The sequence below is a fragment of the Emydura macquarii genome, unplaced genomic scaffold (genome assembly GCF_026122565.2).
Source record: "Emydura macquarii macquarii isolate MOO-44397 ecotype Brisbane River unplaced genomic scaffold, CSIRO-AGI_Emac_v2 contig_1790, whole genome shotgun sequence".
Taxonomy (NCBI): Eukaryota; Metazoa; Chordata; order Testudines; family Chelidae; genus Emydura; species Emydura macquarii.
Window position 1 is genome coordinate 23,862,968 of NW_027131927.1, and position 21,774 is coordinate 23,884,741.

The following is a 21,774-nucleotide window of genomic DNA, read 5'->3' on the forward strand; positions in this document are numbered from 1 at the left end:
AACCACGTAGTTGAATAGAGAGAATTAAAAAGTAAAGCTTTAGACATGTGCTTAACTTTAAGCAGGAGTAGTTCCATGGAAGCCAGGTGCTTGAAGTCAATGGGAATGTTCACATCCTTAAAGTAAAGCACATTTGTAAGTCTTCCCAAGTTCTGAGCCTGATTCCCTAGAGTCCTGATCCAAAGTCTATAGAAGTCAAATGCTGTTTCATGCTTTACAAATCACTTATATTTTAACATTTTTTTTTACCTGCTGTTGTTAAAAGAAACATAAGATTTCTGTAACTGAAAGAAATTACAGAGGGAAATGTATTTTTCTTTTTTTCCCCACCAGTTTGCTTATTTTGTGCATTTGACAGAACTTTGTGTTTAGTCAGGTACTGTTTCCCCTGTGTAGTCAGTTCTCTAATTGCTGGTAGGGATCTTCCACACAATGAGTGAGAGAGAGGCATTTTAAAAAGAAAATATGATTGTAAGACCACAAATTTATGGGGGTGCTCAAGAACAGGTGTCATGTCTGGAACTGCATTTAGCTCATTTTAAAAAATTGATTAGATTTTAAGTGAATGGTGTGTGTTCTTTTAGAGTAAACTCTAATTTGCTTTCACATCCCCAAGAAACCGCAGTGTGTTAGATGATGTAAGGATACTTTTACACATGTGTAAGTATTAAAAATGCTATTGCTTTTCAAATGGCCACTTAAAAATCTCTGCAAGGCACTTTCAGACTGTGCAGTAGTGCTGGTTGATGCATGACTTGGATGTGTGCTGAGGATTGAAGCTGCGCAATCTGAACTTTGGTTAATCAAACTGTGTAAGGTGCCCCAGGGCTGTACTGTACTGTTCACCGTGCTGTGCATTCCGCAACCCTGAAGCACTGTGAAGAGCTGCCAGCTGGCTTCAAAGCCTGTGCTTCTAGTATGTGGCCCCTGTAAGGGTCTGATCCTGCACTGCTGAGGTCATTGAAAGTTTGCCATTGACATGCAGCTGAAGTAAGATTAGACCCTAAAACCAGAGACTGCCTTCATTTCATTGTGCTCCTGGGTAGGGAAACCTAGAGTGTAGGCTTTCCAGAGTTTCCCCAGCCAGCTGAAATCACGTTTATCCAACATGATTAATAATGTCCTGTCTTAAATAACATATCAAACAGACCAGCTACTTGTACCAAGTCAGAAGTGGGAGGTGCTGGTGAAACCTGTAGCAGGAAACCAAAATGTGGTTTTATACTCTAGGGGGCTGTTATGGGTAATCCGTTTCACCAGCACCTAATGCACAGCACATTTGAGTCATCACCTTCTTTTGTTTTTAGTCTTTTTTTTTTTTTTCCATTCAGACAATGCAGCAAACTCACACTCTAGCTGGAAATACAGGAGGAGCAGCAGTGCCTTTTCAAGAGAAGGGAGTAGAAGGTAGAGGAAAAGAAAATATGGTTTAGGAGGAATTGTGCAAAGGTATTGGAGAACAAAGTAGGCGGGTTACTAACCTGGGTTAAAGCAGCTCCTGGGCTCAAACCTATACACTCAGCCGTGCCAGCTAGCCTGGATTTAAAGCACCACCAACTTTGGTAAGTGGTTTGTACACATTAGCCAGAATAGAGGCAACACCCAGATAAGAGCCCGGACTAACTGTGTAGCGAAAATGTACTTTTTATGAGGGCTGGTCCTCTTTTCTGGTTTGCCCTTATGGGGACACTCGACAGATCAGGCAAACTATCAGATCAACTAAAGGTGTCAAGTCAGTGTGCATAAATGAAAGTGTGCTAAACCCCTGTGTGGTTAACCTCATTCAGTAGTAAAGTTTTAGTTTGCCGTAATTTAATTCTCTTTCGAGGAGTTACAGAGATCTGAGACCACTATACTGCTGAATAAAAGCATCCACATGAGGGTTTAACACACTTTCATTTATGCACATTGACATCACTCCTTTAGTTGATTCTCCTTAACATTCCTGAGTGTTCCTATGTACACTATGCCCTTGGTTTCTGATTTCTGGCCTATAGCTTTTCCCAAGGTCCTCTGGGCTATCGTTCAAATTCATATCATCAGTAGGAATGAAAACATGCCGAAGATAAGCTGATAGCAGTGGTTGAGCCTCCTGTTCCCCATGGAGCTCATGTCTGATTGTCCAAACTTCAATGCTTCTCCTCCTCCTCCTCCTCCTCACTCTTTACTGCCTTTCCCAACTTCAGGAAAGTCCCTTACTTTTTTGATTCATTCTTAAGGATTCTGCTGAATTTTCCCAGCTTTTGTTGGTTCACTGACTTCTAACTAGTTGTCCAGTCAGAAGACTGAGTTTTTGTCCTGGAGTCACTGTTGCAAATGGGATTGCATTTATGTGACTCCCCTTGGGTCTACAGGCAAGGCTGCTTAAAGTTCAATAAAAAGTCATGTGAAATATTGTGTAAAACATGCCAGACAAAATTTATGTGAAACTGGGGGCATCTGACATGATAACGTTGTTAGTTCCACTATCTATTAGTATTGCTTTGTGTTTTTACTTTGTAGCAAATCTTCACTGTTGAGATTAATAATAGGACTTTGCATTGGAAGAAAATCACCTAGCATTAGATTGATGCTGCGTCATGAATTTTTAAAGGAAAATGCTCTGTGCATAAAACAAATCCTTCGAGAGCAGATCTGGAAGACCTTTTTTCCATGAACTCTTGATAAAATAATACATTTCCAGTGCACCACAAGTTCCACTATGAGAGAAATTGATTTGGATGAAAAAATAGATCTGTTAAATTAACATACTTTATCTGCAGCAACATTTAAGGGGATCTCAAACTAGGGATTGGGACCCCTCAAGGGGTTGCAAGCTTATTTTGGGAGGGTTGCGAGCTGTCAGCCCCTGCACATGCTGTGGCTGCGACTCTCAGCCCGGTGCCTGACTGACAGTCAGAGACCTTCAGAGCTGGGTGGCCGGAGAGCAGCAGCTGTTGGCTGGGTGCTTTGAAGGCAGAGCCACCCCCAGCAGCAGCGCAGAAGTAAGGGTAGCCTGGCATGGGGGGGGGAGGGGTCGTCACTTTTTGGGGGGGTCATCACAGCCTGAAATATTTTCAAACGGGGTCCTGGAAAAAAGTTCGCAAACCCTTGTTTTAACCTCTTTCAAAGAGGTCCACAAGGGCCACCCATGTTGACAGCCTGCCAATAGGACAGGTTTGTGTACTTTGGTTATAAATTTACATAAATTATTGTTGCCAGAAATAAAGTCACATGACCTTCCTATTTGCTTTTACATGCATCATCCACAGTGGAAGCATAGAAATTACTTGCTATTTGAGTTTAGCAGCAGTAAAAACCTAAAGTAACGTAGTCTTCTCCCCCTCAAAGAGAGGATGGTCATAAGACATATTTTAGCCCTGTCTGGAAAACAGAAAAACATCTTAAGCAACCTTTTAGAAAGCATTTGTTCAGGTTCTTATTACTGCTGTCCATCACCACAGTGTAAGAGTGCTTATCTTTCTGTCAGTCAGAATTAAAAATTTCTGCCTAACAAGGCCCATCACTACTTTTACAGGTTTTAACCCTATTCCACTATACATTGTAGAATATTATCACATCCAGTAGCAAGAGTAACAGAGTTGCTGGTATGTATCTTGTTTTACCAGTATATATCTGGATTCAATTGTAGACTTGTTTTATTTTAAGAAAATGCAGAAAAAAATAAATTCTAGTAATGTTAAGGGGTTAGAGATTAAATCCCTAAAAATCCAGATAAGTGGTCATTGAGGATAGACTGCTGTGCTGTCCTCAGCTTGCCTTATTGTATGCAGATGATATTACTCATATAATATAATACTCCCGCTGCTCTGAGGTCTCTCCTGTAGTAACTAGACACATACAGGTGAATTAAGGACAGTACAGCAGCCTTGATCTTAATTTGTCTTTGTTCTGTGATTTTCAGACAGGTTCTACGTGTAAACAGAGTTTTGTTGTGTTCATAGTGAGGCTTCATAACATTCAAGTGACCAGACCCACGGCAGTTAACTTGTTTGGTTTTGTTTATTTGTTTGAATAAATTGGTGCTTTTAAAAAAACAATAGAAAATAGATTAGATTAATCTGCTTTTTAAAAAATAAATAAATAAATAAAACTCCACTTTCTAGAGTGTATAGATTACTGGCGTTTTAATAGTTCTTTAGAGGCAAAGGTCTTAACTAGTAGTAACCAAACAAAATTAGCAACACATCCAATGGGATAGAAGTTGAAGGCTCAATCTCTAGTGCCTTCTTGCATTCCTGGAACTTTTCAGTATGCTCTCTTCATATTAAAAATCCATCTGAAGTTAAAGATGGTATAGTTCTTACTTACAGTATTCTTAGTTCTTACACTGATGTTATTTTCTTTTTAGGAGATATACATACACACCCCCGAATGCCCTTTTCATTAAAAATGTCAGAATATTTGTTCAAGTATATTCCTATAAAAAATTCTACAAAACTGCAACGACTCAAGCCGATATTCAGCTCTACCCTTCATGATCAATATAGAGAAACTGGCTGTCTCTTATGTACAGAATATCACAGAGGAAGTTCTAAATAGAATGTGACAGTAGTAGGCGTGCAGATAAGCAGTGGGGTGGAAAGTAGTGATACAGGAATGAACAGAAAGGTCTGTAACACCTTAATGCTTCCCTGAAAGGCAGTTTACATCCATTCCAGTTAATGTCTACATCCAGATCTCCTTTGATTGTGCAGAGATAATTTGTATGCTGTTACTGCTGCTGGCTTTAAACGTGTTCATTCTCTTCATCAATGACACCCTATGACTAGTGAAGTAATGTATGGCCAGTTTTGTCTTGAGGACAATTTTGTTGACAGCAGCTAGTCTAAACTACTGCATATATTGCACACCTTGCAAAGAAGTTAAAAGATGGGTGGGGGAGAAGCCTCTTAATGTGTGTGAATCATATGACTTTTTAAAATTAATTGTAACACGTGTCCTTTTTTTAGGATGTGCATGAGATGGAGGAGGGCAAGATGTATGTCACATTCTGTATCCTATCTCACAAAAGTATAGAAGTTCCCCCATTGTATATCTTTTTAATGATTTAATAGTAAGAGATCTTCTAGCTATGAAAAAAATTACTAATATTAGAAATTAAGTTTACAATGAATATCTCATAATTTGGCACCAATGATGTATTAGCCATTGCACCTTTTGTACTTTTTTCATTTTATTAGTTTAATTCCAGATTGAGTGTAGTAATACTTTTTTCTGACTACTTAACAATATATATTTAATCTTTCTAAAATATATTTCATGTTTCCTGGTATGTATTGTTTCCTTTTTTCTTGTTGTATATCTACACCTGCTTCAATGGAAAGAATTAAGATATAGCAGCAGTATTCTATGCCAGTGATCCAGTACAGCTCAAAGTACTGTAATTCTAGTGTTTTGAACTATAATTGCAGAACATTGTGGTGCTTTCTTTTAAATAAGAAATGTAACATTTAAAGGTACAGCAGAGGGGTTTGTATTAAGAATTCAGCCACCCTGAAAATCAGGCCACTTTTGTTTAGGACCCTAAATATGGATTGAGACACCCAATTTCAGATTGCCAAGGCTGGAAAATTTTGGTTGCATTGTGTTACAGTTTAAAAACTAGGTTCAGAACGCTTCACACTCTTGGAATGCGGAGTGAATGTGTGAGAATGAGACCTTGGATTATCTCTTCCATTTGTTGAGTAACATGATAGACTTTGGTCTGTCACGCTGTTAAGTCTTTCTCTCTCCCCCACCAGTGTCCAAAGCAGTAGCACTATCCCTGCTGCCATGACCGTCTAGCTGTGGGAGGTCAACCCAAAAGGGTCTCTTCATGCCAGGTGAACTGAGGTTGTGTCTTCCTCTTCATTACTTCCTGTGTTGGTAATTGAACCATTACTGGCTGCCAGATGAACTTTTGATCAGCTACAATACGTCTTTTATGCACCAGATAGCGCTGTGCCATAGCTGACTGCCAGTGCCTTGATCCTTCTCATTCTGGCCTCCTCCCTGACTCCCTTCAAAATGCTCAGCAGAGTTGTGCAAGGTGTGAGACGACAGCAATGTCTGCTGTCACTAAGGCACTGTGAACTTGGTCACCAAGGGATTTTGATTGAAATGTAAAGTTCCATGGCCTTCGCCACACAGTTGCTGTTGTCTATAAAGTAGGTCTGTGCAGAATTTATGGAAAAATACTTTCTTAAATTAGGAGCTCCCTCTCCCTCCTGACACATACACCTGTCTTGGATTGGTGAAGTCTGATGTGGAGGAAGACTATTAAACACCAGTCTTCTGCTTCCCTGTTTGTCCATGATGTTTTTTAACTCTACATATAGAGAAATGCTTGAAGGTATATTGGTCCAGCAAACCACTGAACACTCTGTTTCCGTTCCACCAAAGCATTTAAGTATTTTAAGTGTGTGAGTAGTCCCATTGACTTCAGTGAGGTAGACTACTCATGTGCTTCAGTAGGATTTGAGCCCATCAATAGCATTGTTTTATTTAGCTTTTAATAGGCAAAGCCAAATCTTTTCAGGTATTTACTATTTCTCTCTTCTAGTGAAGGGAGAAACACTTATCTAAAAGCACCCTCAGCCATCACCAAATTACAAATAGGTGACTGAGCCCTTCAGTCTGTTTTTGTCCTCTTTCAATGTTAGATATGTTGTATTTTATATGAATAAAAGAACTGCTGTACAGGAGCATTTTATTAGTCCATATAGTCCAGCACTCAGATTCTGCAACTAGCCACTGTTGTCGGTTGTTAGTGTTGTCAGTATAGGCTGCGTGCGTGTCCCCCTGTGTAGGTGCTGTCCCAGCTCTGCACAGATAACCGAGATGGCACTCACAATCAAATGAATCGACTCGACCAAGGATTAGCTGAGCAATAAAGGCACCCAGGCCAGGTTTATTGCAGCTGAAGCACAATGAGAAGCAACCTATAGAATAGCTACCAGTACACTTCAAATATGAGCGCTCCGTTACAATGTACTCGACACAACTTAGCGGCGGGACTTTCCATTATCTCCTAGGCCGGACAAAGTTGTTCCCTCTGACACCCTCTTTTATACACCGTTACAGACTTCCGTTCTGCCCCCTTTGATGTAGGTAGTTGCCACCCTCTTGATGTAGTTTAATACCACCCTTTACTGTAAGTTGGATGATTTGGGCAAAACAACTCTATTTATCACCTTATTAGATATTTCTATTCATCAAAATGTCATTTCAGGGAGTCAGTCAGTTATCTCTTTGGTGTCAGGATGTGGTGCCTTCTGCGTATTTTTAGTAATATTTTGGAAATATGTATACTTGCAGTATCAGCATTTTCTCTGTGCCAGTTTCAGTCAGGTCGTAAGTTCACAGGCTGGTTTCTGTTAGCTTGGTTTTTTTCCACTTATTCTCCTGTTAACTTGGCTTTTTCCACTTAGGCCTTAAACCTTAGCCTGTTATGCTAGGTTGCAGGCTTTAAGCTCTCACTTCTTACTACAGCCACCACCTTGTGCTTTAGTGGAAAGCAAAATGCCCATAATTTACCTGGACAGTGGTGCAATAATTAATTGTTTCTTGTCCCTACCTATTGAGTATGAGAACTCTTAGTCCTTGTAATAGTATTCTAATTACTGTAACTGCAGATACCATTTTCATAGATACGCATTATTAAATCTTATGACATTAGTCTGTGGTATCCTTTTTTGCTTCATGGGAAATACCTATATACTTTCTGGATGTTTTAAATATATTTCATCAGTAGTAGGCCCATGTCTATGGTTTTGTGCATATCACAAGATGGGGGAAGAGGCTTAGACTTTTTGAGCAACTTATTCCTAAACCTTTCCAACAACATTTCCTGAATCCCCCCTCTCTCTCCCAGTAGAGGTATCCATGTTTGCTTTAAAATGTGTTTCTTTCCCCCACATAATTAACTTGGCAATAGGTTTGTTTATATCAGAGGTTCCCAAATTTTCCAACACCTAGAACTACATTGGCTTTGGGTACACCTAACCTGCAAATAAATTAATATACCTAATTTTTATAAAAAAAAAAAAAAAAAAAAAAAAAGCATACAGCCATATATTTATTTCTTCTTCTATCTTCATTGGTGTAAAAATAGAAATTGCTCTTGGGTTGAGTTCACCAGAAATGACAACACAAAACCCAGTGGATTCATAGAGTCATTAAAGAGAAATAGCGGACTTGTGTTCTGCCTGTTAGAATAATTGATCTCACTGTCCTGAACCTCCATATTTAAATATATTGAACTGGAAAGTTTCAGTGAATTGAATTTTAGGACTCCTTGGTGCCCCAGTGTACAATACATTAGTATTGCTTTGTGTTAATACTGAGCTCTGGTCTACAGCTAAAAGTTAGGTCAGCCTAGCTATATTGCTCAGGGGCTATGAAGGGGTGGATTTACGATGGGATGATGGGAAAAACCCCATCTGTTACTTTTGCAGCTGTGCTGCTATAGCACAGACATACCCTGAGGTGGGGTGACTTCTTACTCATCCAGTTTGTTGTTCAGATTAATTAAGTGGGAGATTTGTAGACTGAAAAACTATAAAAGAGTAGAATGTGGTGCAAACTCACCATTTTAATGGAATGATTAAGGGAACATTTAATTTTAACTTTATCTTTAACTTTGCTCACCTTTTTGAACTTTTTGAACTTTTTCATTTTGTTTTTGAGGTTACAATAGCCAGTCCGTGAATTAAGATACATTTCATACAAATTTTGCAAAGCATATAATCTCTCTGTACCATGATGAGCAAATGTTTTTTTTGTTTTTTTTTTTTACTTGTCCATCAAATTAAATTGTTTGTCTTAGGCTAGTGCACAAGAACATTTTTACAGGGTCTGTGTTGAGTAGTCATAGATATGGATTTTAAGTGTGTTGGCTTTCTGGTTTGTTTTTTCAATATATTTTATTTTTCTTTTTAAAAAATTCATAAATATGTGTATTTCCAGGCTACAACCATTTGTTAAACCTCTCAGGTTTTGGGGTCTTTTAATATTAAATACAAGAACTGTGTTGTGTTTGAGTATTTGGCAGGACCACGAGTGCCAAATGCTAAGGCCGTATCTACACTAGTGAGCTTTCAGCGGCACAGCTGTACTGATGCAGCTATGCCACTGTAAGATCTCTTGAGTAGCTGCTGTATGCCGATTGAGAGAGCACTCCCATGGACATAATAAAATCACCTCAATGAGCAGCAATAGCTATGTCAGTGGGAGAAGCTCTCCCACCAACAGTGCTATGTGCACTGCCACTTAGGGGTGGGGGGTTCTTTCAACCCCGAGTGACATAAGTTTTGTCGACTGTAAGTGGTAGTGTAGACATGGCCTAAGTGTGCAAGTGTGTGGATCTTATTTATGTTTTTTCATGAGGACAGGAAGTTGCATTTTCTGTTCATTATGGACCTATTTCAAAGCATATTGAAGTCAGCAGGAGTCAGACCTTAATTGAGCATGAACTTAAGAAGCTGAATGTGCAAAATACACTTGTATTTAAATGAGTTGTTCTTTACTGCTATTAAAGTACCATATCTATTTACTTGGAGGGGAAATTGGTATTTTTTATAAAAAACCAATGTAGTTATGTAGTTGTGAAAGAATGTTAACAGACAGTAACACGATTTGCAGGGGAGTAAAATGGCATTCAGTGGAGTCTGCATCATTCCCTAACTGAAATTTAGTATGAGTGTGTCATGAAGAAATCCTGGCTGAAGCTTGTACAAACGGCAGTGTCAGCCAGAAAATATGCATGGTGGCTAAATTGAGTTTTCCTTAGAGAGTATATTAAAATGTTCTCTCCACAGGCTATAAAACTACTAACAGGGATGGAAAATAACATATCTTACTTAATGTTCTGAACCCACAATTGTTCAATAGAGCTGCTTTACATTTGTTGATTTCTTGTACTTCAAGTTTTGAGGTTTTTTACCTCTTCTTTGGACGACAGTTATTTTTTCCCCTTCCCCCCAACTCCTCTCTACAGAACTGGCAAGGAAAGTGCTTACTTCTGGGTGGTAATGATGGTTTAATGTCAGGAAACATGTTGAAACAAAGCAGGGATTTACATTCTTCATCTGAGTAATATTCACTCCACCTATATAAAGCCCAAATACTCAAGTTCTGTATGGGTGGGTTGTGAAAAAGGTTGGAGAGGGGAATTCATGGGTATTCAGGTACCACAGTGATGGGCATAGTAGAACAATCTGAAAAATTAAACACATGCAGACGCGTGCACGCTCACTCAAGGTTTGTCTGCACAGCAGAGAAAAATGTGCAGCTGGTACAGGCCTGCCATGAGTGTCTAGTTGCTATGTAGACATAACCTCCCACCCCATCCCATGGCTAGGGTCCAGGACAGCTTGACAGCCCTCTGACACTGCTATTTCAGTGCTTCTGGACTGAAATAATATTTGTAGCCCCTCTGTGCTGTTTGTGATAGGCACCAGGGTCCACTGCCCCTTTCTGGACCAAATTCATCTTCTGTTCAGACCCTGCCTAGGCTGATTGGGAAACCAGTTTGCAGTATGTAGGAGGTATTAAGACACTCCCCTTTCATGCCAATGCTCTGTGGGGAGTAAGTAATGCAGAGATCCTTGTGCTAGCCCACCACCCGAGGGGAGAATTTGGTTCTCAAAACCAAATTGTAACTTTTTTTTAAATCAATTTGTTCTCTCTTTTTCGAACTAAAAATAAATGTCCATTTCTACCTGGGACAGTTTGTGACTGAGCCCTGTAAAGCAAACATTTTGATGTGTGTCTGATGCAGTCTGTTCACTGCAGTGGTGCAGTGTCTTTCAGTTTTTTCTATCATAAGGCAACATATCAGAGTACAAATATTAAGCTAATATATTCTCAGGAGCACAGGTTTGACTTGTCTCTTTACGGAGTGGAAGTGGGGGGAGAGAGATTCTTTTATAGAGAAATATAGTTCTTCATTACAGTAGCTATTTTACATTTGAATTTATCTATTAGCATAAGAGTAAAAGCAGATAGCCTCAGAATTGTTTGTACTCTTCTGGTAATGTCTATAGTCAAACGTGAAATATCTTGGAAGACACAAATAAGACCCCTTTCTAACAAAGCACAGTAAGCCTTGAAAAATAAGTGTCCTGCAAGAATGGCCCCAAAGCACAATGCTATGCTATTACTGCTGAATGCTGGGATGTGTCTTTAGGAGTTGTGGGTGTTTCAACTGCATATTCTTTATTGCACCAGGCCATATGAAAGAAGGTATCTCCTGCTAGCATGTTAGAACTGTGCTGTACAGTCAGCTAGAAGTCATGAACATACAGAATCACAGTGAATTCTCTTGATGATTTCACTGTAAGGAGTTACAGTACATAGAGCTGAACAAGTCTCAAAACCCAACTTCAGCAAGTCTACACTAAGTTAATCAAAGGGTGTGATCTCAGACTTGATAGAAAAGACTTAAGCTCATGTTAACAGGGTCCCACGTCTGCCACCAATTAACCCTGTGAAACAGTGAGGTCCTATACTGGAAAACCCAATTTGATTTTCAATTACTTATTGTAAAGGCCAAGGGACTTTGATACTTGAGCCAGGGCGAGGACCTAAATCCTGGTCTGCCCACTATTTTGAAAACCTTTTTACCCCTTATATAACTGATCCTCTCAGGTGCCACATGCTATACAAGAATGCTTTCAGAAGTTTTGTCTTTTTGAGGTTGTTGCATTTCAGTGTAATGACGTGCATGTTTTTAGAGCTAGTGGGGAGTTGGCCAGTTGTGACACTGGGAACTAGCGACTTCCCCTCACTTAAAATATTGCAGTTATTTGGCTGTAGTGCTTCAGTGAATATGCTACTTGTGCCGACGGGATGGGTTCTCCCATCGGTGTGTACTCTACCTCCCCAAGAGGTGGTAGCTATTTTGATGAAGAAGCCCTCACTTCAACATAGCACTGTCTACACCGGGAGGTAGGTCGTTATAATGGCGTTACTCATGGGTATAGGTTTTACACCCCCGAGCAACTTAGTTATACCTACCTAAGTTGCTAGTGTAGACCAAGCCTCTTGGATTACAGGGTTACAGTTGCTGACATTTGTGCAACGTGAGCTCTGATGTGATTATATCTCCACCACAGTAATACAAGAGTTTCGCTTCTTTTTGTCTCTTGAACGAACAAACAAACACATGCACGCATTCAGATCTCAGTGATGTCTCTATCTGTATAACTCATTTGACCCAGAGGATTCTGGTTTATATTGACGTAAGAAAGATCAGAATCAAACATTTGTTTTCTGGAAAAAGTAGAACCTCCAGTACGTGAGTACAGGCATATTGCCAGCTTTATAGGTATAAGGAGGAAATATGCTCAATTGTTTAGTGTTCTAGGGAAAGGAGTGTGTTCTCTGCTCTTGACTCTTCTGCATGTAAACTGTGTGACACATGGAAAACATCGGTGGCAGGTTAGAGTGACTTACTTGTGACAGCACTGAGGATTCTGTATTACAGTATGTGTTTGCTAACTTTGCTGCTTTTATTGCAGGTAAGTGTGGAGGTCAGGAAGAAGTGCTCCTTCTGGTCAAGAGCTGTGGCTTTCTGACCTCATTCAGTTAATGCTAGAGAATCCCTCCCCCCCAGCCTCCTCCCTTCGAGAATTACATTGACAGCCAGGTTTTTTGGTTTGATCCATACGCTCTCAATGAGGGATGAAAAGTTGGTTTTAACCACAAGTTGGTGATTGTAGCTGCTCAACAAATTGAACTAATTAAATTATTTCCTGATTTCATTATTTTTGTTAAGGCTGATGCTAGTCTGGTGTGAGGCAGTATGTATAAAAGATGCCTTTTGCTTCCACAATAGAAAATAATAAATTAGAAACACATACATATAAATAAGGCAGGCTTGTTCTCTCTGGCCTGATGTTAGGTGGATACCTTGAAGCAATGTTCTGTCCTGTCAGTTGACGTTTCTCAGTTAGTCTTTCCTATTCTTGGTGCTGGAATGAGAGTACTTCTTATTTTTTTGCCACTGAGCATTCCTGTGTGCTGCAGACCACACGCACATGCCATTGTGCATCAGTTGGCTGAGTTTGTATGTACGGGTACCTTCTACCTTTATGTGCTTGAAAGGCATGAGAGATTGTCGTCTTCTCTTCTCCCTGGCTGTATCCATTCACACTTAGGGCAGGTCTATACTTATAAGGCTGTAGAGGTCCAGCTACACTGAGGCAGCTGCATCACTGTTGCGCTTCAGTGAAGAAACCACTACGCGGACAGGAGAGCTGTTCCCATCAGCATAGTTAATTCACCTCCATGAGAAGCAGTAGCCTGTTTTGGCGAGAGAAGCTCTCCCATCGACAAAGTGCGGTCTATACCAGGCATTAGTCAGGATAACTGCGTTGCTCAGTGGGGTGTGGATTTTTCACACCGCTGAGCAACATAGTTGTAGAAATGCGTTTGTAGGTAAGAGCTGGCTTATGTGTTGTGGATGCTGCTAGGTGGCTTTGTTGTTTGCAGTATTCTGCATATATTGAATGGGATATTTAAAACAAACCAATTTCTGTGCCATGTCTGCTCTGTTATATATAAGCCATGTCTGCTCTGTTATATATAATTGGCAAATATTAGTGTTACTGTTACTTACTTCTGACTCTGCCCCAGATCTCCTTTCACACCTTATGGCAATCCATGGTTTTAGGCACACTGAACTGAACACAGGCATCATTATGCTCTGCCCTTCTTCTGCAACCCTGTTCCCCACTTAGAGGCACCTACCAATTCCTGAGGTGCAGAGGCATCAGCATAGGACCTGCCTTCCCTCAGAAGTAGCAGGAGTACCCCTCACCTCCAGAGAAGCAGGAGTAGAGGAGAAGCAGGGGGATCCTTATTACTTATACTAATATTACCCATATAACCTCAGATGTTGGGGTTTGTCTCCCTGAGTGGACCAGGCCTGCTGCACTCTCCTCCTGTCACCCGCAAGGTCCTCTGCTGGAGTGTTTTTGAGAGGACCCCCAGAGCAATGGAGCTTGACATTTACACACCATGAGGTGCATGGGACTGCCCATCCCTCCTGGAGCTGCTGTTTCAGGCTGCCTGCAGACTCAGGCAGACATCACTGCATCAGTTACACTTGGGTAATATTTTCAAGCTCTTCATCACAATTATAGGAGCTAGGAACTCTCTTTAAATGAAAACTCAGATTCTGATGTAATCACATGATTCAAGGAGCTGGGGCTTTAGGCATTGACCTGTGTTGTCTATGCATTAACCCAACCCTTCTCTGTTTTGATGTCATATGAGGCTTCTGGCAATTTTTCGACACTACCTGACAGGTCTGGGTGCATTTGATTTAGTAAATGTAACAAAGCAGGTCATGAAGTTGGGGGAAGGAGGTCATCTTGTTGGTCAATCAAGTCAAGTGTCTTCGTTTACTGAACTTCGTTTTCCTTTCTGTATGTAATTCATCACAAAAAATGTATGTAAAGCTAACACATAGAAGTGAAGACTTGAAAATTAGCTGGATGCAGAGCTGTGACTACAGTGGGGTTGAATGAGCAAATGATAGGATGTTTCCTTCCCTTTTCCTCTATACCAGCTACTCATGGCAATTCTCTGTCCAGGAGCTGTTCCCAGTCATCCAACAGATGCTGCAGTTTACGGATATAAGGCTCACCTTTCTTCTCCCCAGCCCCCATTCTCTTCAGCAAGAAGCTGAAAAAGCCCCAGCGTTGTAAAAGCATTCCTAGTATTAATAACCTCTGTTTTGGGGAGGGTACATTTTTATTTAATCCAAGTTTTATTTACTAGCATTTACAAAATTTATATTATCTGATCAGTAAATGCCTTTGCTCATCTTTGATTTCATACCAAGGGTTCATGTCAGTTAATGGAAGACTCACTCTGTCTCCCTCTCTTTTATATTTTAGCAACCCTTCCCCAATGAAGTCCATTGTGTTGAAGAAATTTTGAAGGTGAGTGCAGTCCTGCACCTCTTTGATTGTTTAAACATAGATGTGTGTCTAGTGAGTCTCTTTTCACCTTAACTTATCTTTCACTTGCATTAAAAGGCAAAGTTGGGAGAAATTGTATCATGCTTCTGTTGCATCAGACCACAATGCAGTTACCAGGGTGCATCCTTCAGAATCTAAAAGTAATGCCTCTGATAGAATATAGAAGCAAGACTTAGAAGCAACATAGAATAAATACTATGGAATCAACCAATTCTGCACATTAATTGGATGGTTGCTGTTTTTGAATGCAAAGACTGCTTTTCACAAAGATACTGAACTCATCAGTGCTTCCAGTTCCTGCTGGCTGCCAGAAATAGACTTTGTAACTGGAGGTCTCACCTCTGCAGATTAATGCAGGTACTGCCATGCAGCCAGTCCACATTCATGGTAGTTAAAGGTCTAATTCTGCAAAGCTAATCCAGAAGCCTGGCATTCCTGCATTTGGCCTACAAACTTCGAGTAGGGTTATCACACATGAAGATGGTCTATTTCATGAGAAGTGGTAAAGAAGTGTGAAAGACAGACAGTTGGTGGGTGTAAGTGGTAGCAGCTTCCTACCAATTGTTTGAAAATATATTTGTTTCACAAGCCAATCAAGTTAGTTTCAAAAGGGCAGTTCAAGGACTTCAAACCCTGCTCCAATGCTCGGTATCTCATGAGAGATGTTATTTCTACCACTGATTTCCCTCAATGTTACTTCAAGATTCAAGAATCTGACCCTTCAGTCATACAGAAGATGTAATCAGGGCACTGTTTCATTGACCAGATTCTGCAAACACCACAAGGTGCAATATTTGTTACCATTGCATAAGTCCTCGCACTTTAGGAAATACACAGTTTTCTTGTGTGATAACACATTCTTTAGTATTAATACTGTAGTGCCCAAAGGAACCAATCATGATTAGAAACCCAAAGTGTTAAGCATTGCACAAATATATGGAGACGTGGTCCATGCCCAAAAGAAATTGTAATCTAATTTTGAAACAAGATGCAACAAGTGTATGCAACAAATAATAGGAGGAAAGAACAGGAGGACAAGGGTAATGATAATGTGATCACATGTTTACGTAGGTTAACTGTGATAAGAGGCTCATAAAGATGATGATAAAGTCTATAAAATCCTCCTTTTCCCCCCAACCCTTGTGTAGAAATCTTCCTAGACCACCATAATGGATGTTTGTAGAGCCAAATGTAATGAAGTGGATGGACTCTTTAAATGTAAATCTCTTCTACACTTGTTAAATCCTTCCTTGAAATGTGATTTGGTTGGGAAGCCAGGGAATTCAGAGCTCTCTTCGAGTTGCTCCTGGTAAAGAGGGAATATTTGTAGACTGTGGTAAAAGGGGAACACTTATGCACAAACAGTTTACCTATTAATTTCTGTAAACCTGTTGTCAGACTGCGGATGCGTGCGTTCACAGTGATCTTTCTGCCACATGGATTTCATTTGGTCGTTTCTGCCTCCAATGAAGCCAGTGCTTTGTGTTTGATTCTCTTCTTCCATGAGGAATGATTGTAATGACACCAATTCAGAACTATGGGTTTAAGGTTGAGTAAAGAAGAGAATATGGACTGGAAAAAATGGAAATTCTTATTTATTAAATGCAAAAGTAGATGGAACATGTGATAAGAAATACTCCTGGGGTGAAACAAGAGACTGACCAGCCCTGTGGATTTATGTCTAACCCTTGGAATGAGTACTGTCTTTAGGGTTCTAAGATCAGGGACAGGAAGTAAGCGTAAGTTCCATTTTTCCTGAGTCTAACCAGATTCTTTTAACTTCTCAAACCCCAACGTTCCCTGAGGCCTGGTCTATATTAGGCTGTAATTCAGCTAGTTGAGCATGTGTTAAAGGCAGAGCTTTGTCTACACTAGACTTTTCAAACACTGTAGTTTGAACAGTAGCTAACAACCCACTTTTAAAAGCCTAATTTAGATAAGGCCTGAGTGCCACAAGAGACATTATTCATTCTGCACCTTAACTGCTAGTACCTACCAGTCCCAGTTGTTTCTGTACTCTGCTGCTTCTCAGGGTAGGAACAACACAAGAAGATGCCAGCTAGCAATGTTGAGAGGTGAGGTATATCTGGAGTGCAGGCCAGGCGAGAAGGGAGGAGGGATTTCTCAAGAGCTAGAATTGCATCAGGATTGTTTCCTTCCTGGAGTCCGGGTCTAGTCCTCCTGGATTCAGCTTGCCTTTCAGTCACAATGGTCACAGGAAAATTCTTGAAACTGGCCAGTTTTTAAAGTGTTTTAAATAGCTCCATCGCTCAGTCTTAAATCGAGACTGCCTGCATTCCTAAAAGGGATGTGCTAGTTCAGCCACAAGTTCTTGGGCCCAATGCAGTAATTACTGGATGAAATTCTATGGCCCGTATTATATAGGAGATCAGATTGGTGATCATAATGGTCCATTCTGTCATTAAAATTTATTAATCTAAGAATAACTGGCTTCTGAAGGATTAAGTCAAACCATAGGTACTTGGAGCAAAATATGCTCAGTTTTTAATGATGCCTATAAAGGCAGTTTCAGCTCCAAATCTGAGTGTGTTTCTTGAAGGCAAATACTAAAGAGAAGATCAATTGCAGTCAGAGTTTGCTGGTTGGCCCGTTGGTGTTATGAAAAGCCTTCTAAAATAGCGTCAGTTATTTATCCATTGTGCCAGCATTGAGGACTGTAATGACTTCCATAATAGGGAAGTCCTGCTCTTTGAAAACCAAAGAGCTTGTATGAAGTTTTTATTTGCATCTGCCCTTATTACCACTAATAGCTGTAATGTACTAGGCCCCAATCCTGCAAACACTTAGACATATACTTAACTTTATGCAGGCTTCAGTGGGACTACTTACATATGTAAGTGTTTGCAAATCAGGCCATAGCTTTGTACTGAGAATGACAAGAATATAAATTTCACTTGAAAATATTTTCTAAATAGCCTTCTAGCTATAGGCAGGTCCATCAGGGACTTTTCAGTATGTTACTGTGGATAATGTAGAACTTTACCTGGGTATCAGTAGTTTAAAAACATCTAATATCTATCCTTTTTCTTTTAATTATTTTCTAGGAAATGACCCATTCATGGCCACCTCCCTTGACAGCTATCCATACGCCTAGCACAGCTGAGCCTTCAAAATTTCCTTTTCCAATAAAGGTAAAAAACCACAAACAAAAAAAACGCAATAACCTCTCCCTCCTCCCCACATATTTTTTAATGTGTAAAGCCTGGTCTACACTTAAAACTTAGGTCAACATAACTGTGACGCTAAGGAGTGCGAAAAATCCGTCTACCCCCAGTATAGATGCAACTAGGTTGATGGGAGAATGCGTCTGTTGACTGAGCTACTGTTGCTTGGGGAGGTGGAGTTTCTAGAGTGACGGAAAAACTCCTCTCCAGTTAGTTTGCATCTCTTCTATGAGGTTACAGTGCTGTAGCTATGTTGCTGTGGTGCACGTTGTGTAGATATGACCTAGAAAAGAGCTTTCAACTAGGGTACATTTTCACCTGAGTTTGTCTCTTTCAGTACAGCAACAGGCACTTAGATTTCATTTTTATTTAGAAAAATCAGATGTGAAATGAAAGCAGGATGGATTTTAAATATAAAGTCACTGTACCTTATTTTAAACCCATCCTTTTGCATCAAAATTTAGGTTAGCTTTTGCTTCTAAGTAATTACATTTGTGTAGGCTACAAACTTCTTGTATGTGTCCAGCTGTAATCATCTCTTACCGTTTTTATTTTAAACTGAAGTCTCAGTTATAAAACACATCTTGAGCAAAAGAAAAACTTGGATGAATAACCAGGAAAAAAAAACTTAATGTATAATGTTAGGATCTTGGTCTTCAAAAATAATATATACTTTCACAAAAGTTTTCAAGCTCTCATCTGTGTTACAGCATAAAAAATAACCACTCTTTATTATCCCTTTAAAAGTGTCCTTGTAAATGTTTACCAAATCTTTTTACTTTATTTCAAGATGCAAAAATGAATATACTAATAATATGTGTACTGTTGACATTAATAATACATCTCATTCTTGTCCAGGATAAATGATCTCAGTATATCTTACAGTTCCGCATCTCCACAAAGAAAGAAGGTCAGACTTCAACAAGACAAACTTTCATATGATAGGTAATATAGTTTAAATTGTTGGGCCTGATTTTTCAGAAGTGCTGAATAGCCACAAATCTATTTAAAGTTCTTGGGAGCTGTGATGAGTGCTCAACACTTCTACAAAATCAGAGCCTACACCTCCAGGATCAAGAGACCAAAATGCTGCTAATTACAAACAGACAGCTATCATAACTAATAATATATTAGGTCTAGTTATCTGAGAGAACTGAAGAAGAGCTCTGTGTAAGCTCAAAAGTGTGTCTCTCTCACCAACAGAAGTTGGTTCGATAAAAGATATTACCTCACCCACCTTGTGTGTCTCAACTTTTTATAAACATTTTCATTTTTAGCTTTTATTGTTTGTTTCTTTCTAGGAAGCCCAGCATGTTGGATCTGTAATACAGAACCAGAGTAAGTAAAAGGAAAAAAAATCCAAACCAGACATGGTGTTATAGAAGAGAACATCCATATACAGAGCGGGGGGTGTGGGTTACAGGAGAGATTTTCAAAAGTATTTAAGTGATTTAGGAGTACAAGTCCCAGAGCTTTGTTGTGTAGGGATGAATTTAAGCACATACTGAAATTGAAGAATATGCCTGAGTGCTTTATTGAATTGGGGCCTTGATCTTTGTTATTTATTTATTTTATAGATATGAAACTATAAAATATTAGGAAACTGTCTTGAATGGTCGGTATCCAGGGTAATATGCTCGATCAGCATCATATGTCTGAGCAAATTCCTGACCCAAAAGATCAGGTTATTTAAAGACACAAGTAAAAAGTCAGTGAAATAAAACACAGTATAAATGAGGTACACAACACCAACTGTGTTTCTTTGGTTTTACAGAACAGTATGATGCATCTTCAAAAACATTGCCTAATTCACAGCAAGGAACATCGTAAGTAGTGAGACTCACTTCTCAGTGCTATGTTCAGTGAGCTGCTGTTGCGGAATTATGGTGGGCGTTGACAGTTTTAAACCCTGGTTTACTGGATTTTTGCGGTGCTTCAAGCTTAAGTGATGCTCTTCCCATAAATTTAGGGCCTGATCCAACACACACTGAAGTCAATGGAAAGACTACCTTTGACGTCAGTGGGCATTAGATCAAGCTCTTAATTGGTTTTTTTCAATATAACTGATACTATGCTTTGCGGTTTTTCTCTTTGCCTTAGTCACTGCTTAATATCTAGCCACACCTCACACTGTTTGAACTACAAATAGTACATGAAGTTCTTGTCTTAAATGCAAATTTACTTTTGTTTCTTTTTATGTGTGTAGTTTAAAGTCTATGAAGGTTAGCAAAGTACCAAGTATCATTCTTTCTTTTAGACAGAAGTAATTGCAGTTCTGATTTGTTAGTCAAACATTTACTCCTCACAGACTCAGATTCAGATTTTTGTATAGCACTTAGTGTGTTGTTGGGTTTTGGGAAACTATAAATTAAAATTATTAAAAGACTAATAATGATATTGCTATGATGATAGAGATAATATTGATCTCTTGGATTATTTTTTTCAGTTATTCAAAAGAAAAGTTTCCTGAATGAAATTCTTTTAATCTTTCAAATAACCAGGAAGTCTATATTTCTGCTTATGAAAATTAGGGTGTAAATTTGTGCTTAAGCCAAACACTAAAAATTGAGTGTTTGTAACAAACAGTCTGTTAATCCAACTGCATAGTATGCAAAGATGAGGGTTTCTTTCTGTCTCTTGGCTATCTATTTGTTTTGCCTCTGTTCTCACTTTTTTAGTTGTATTTTCTCTGATTAATAAATTTTATAATTTGTATCTGAATGAGAGAGATTTTCTAGTTCACAAAACATTTTTACCGGGTATAAATTGTTGTAGTTTTATTGACACTGAAAACTATGATGGCAGCTCATAAACTATTAATGAATGGTTCTTGCTGAAAGGAAAAGCAGAGGTGATGCTTTGTGATCTCATTTGTGTGTGTGAAGTAAGAATTTTCTCCACTAAATCCTTTCTTGTTTTATAAGAATACTTATGAATACATCTTTAGTCTATTAAAATATTGCTCTCCTGAATTTACATATCCATTTAGCTTTTCCATTTAGAACTACTTAGTTCTTCCAGAGCCTTTAGCCAAATGGATGTTAGGATTTCATCTTAGGAATCCTTGCCTAGGTATGATTTGTATCAAATACAGATCCTTTCATTCTACTCCCGGTTGTCCCAGGGTACGTCTACACCGACAACGGCAAAGTCGCCACCATCAGATTGACCTATCTGGATCAGTTGAGCAGTCAGTGAAGATGCAATTGATCCAAAAATCGATGCTGGTAAACCACCCCATGAAGTGGCGTAGCTCTGCATCGACGGAACACAGTTCCCGTCAGCGCAGTGAAGTGAAGACACTGCACAGAAGGGAAGCACAGCAGTCGACAGGAGTTACGCAAGCTATTCTGCGTAGCTTGCATAACTCCCATCAACTGCTGCCGAATCAGATATGCAGTGTGTGGCCCACATAAGTGGAGTTTTTCAATGCAGGGGGCTCCACCCATATGGATTGAATTGCAAAGAGAGTTAAGGTCTTTGTATGTAAAACTGAACTCTTCCTTGTGGGATCAGGAATCACTATGGTACTTTATATGCTTATTTCAATAAAGGAATATTAGGGTCACGCAGGGGATTGATTTAGGATAGGATTTTTAGAAAGGTCACAGGGTTGG

The 21,774-nt window shown here is 39.4% G+C and overlaps 1 protein-coding gene across 4 annotated transcripts in view; it reads left to right on the forward strand.

Moving 5' to 3' along the window:
* AFF1 (ALF transcription elongation factor 1) overlaps positions 1 to 21,774 on the forward strand; it is a 170,510-nt gene that overhangs the window by 104,458 nt on the left and 44,278 nt on the right. For all 4 annotated transcript variants that reach the window (XM_067557132.1, XM_067557130.1, XM_067557133.1 and 1 more), the window contains 4 exons: positions 14,889 to 14,933; positions 18,038 to 18,124; positions 19,459 to 19,495; positions 19,932 to 19,983. In XM_067557132.1, coding sequence (XP_067413233.1) covers positions 14,889 to 14,933; positions 18,038 to 18,124; positions 19,459 to 19,495; positions 19,932 to 19,983 — 221 coding nt within the window. The remainder of the gene's footprint in view (positions 1 to 14,888; positions 14,934 to 18,037; positions 18,125 to 19,458; positions 19,496 to 19,931; positions 19,984 to 21,774) is intronic.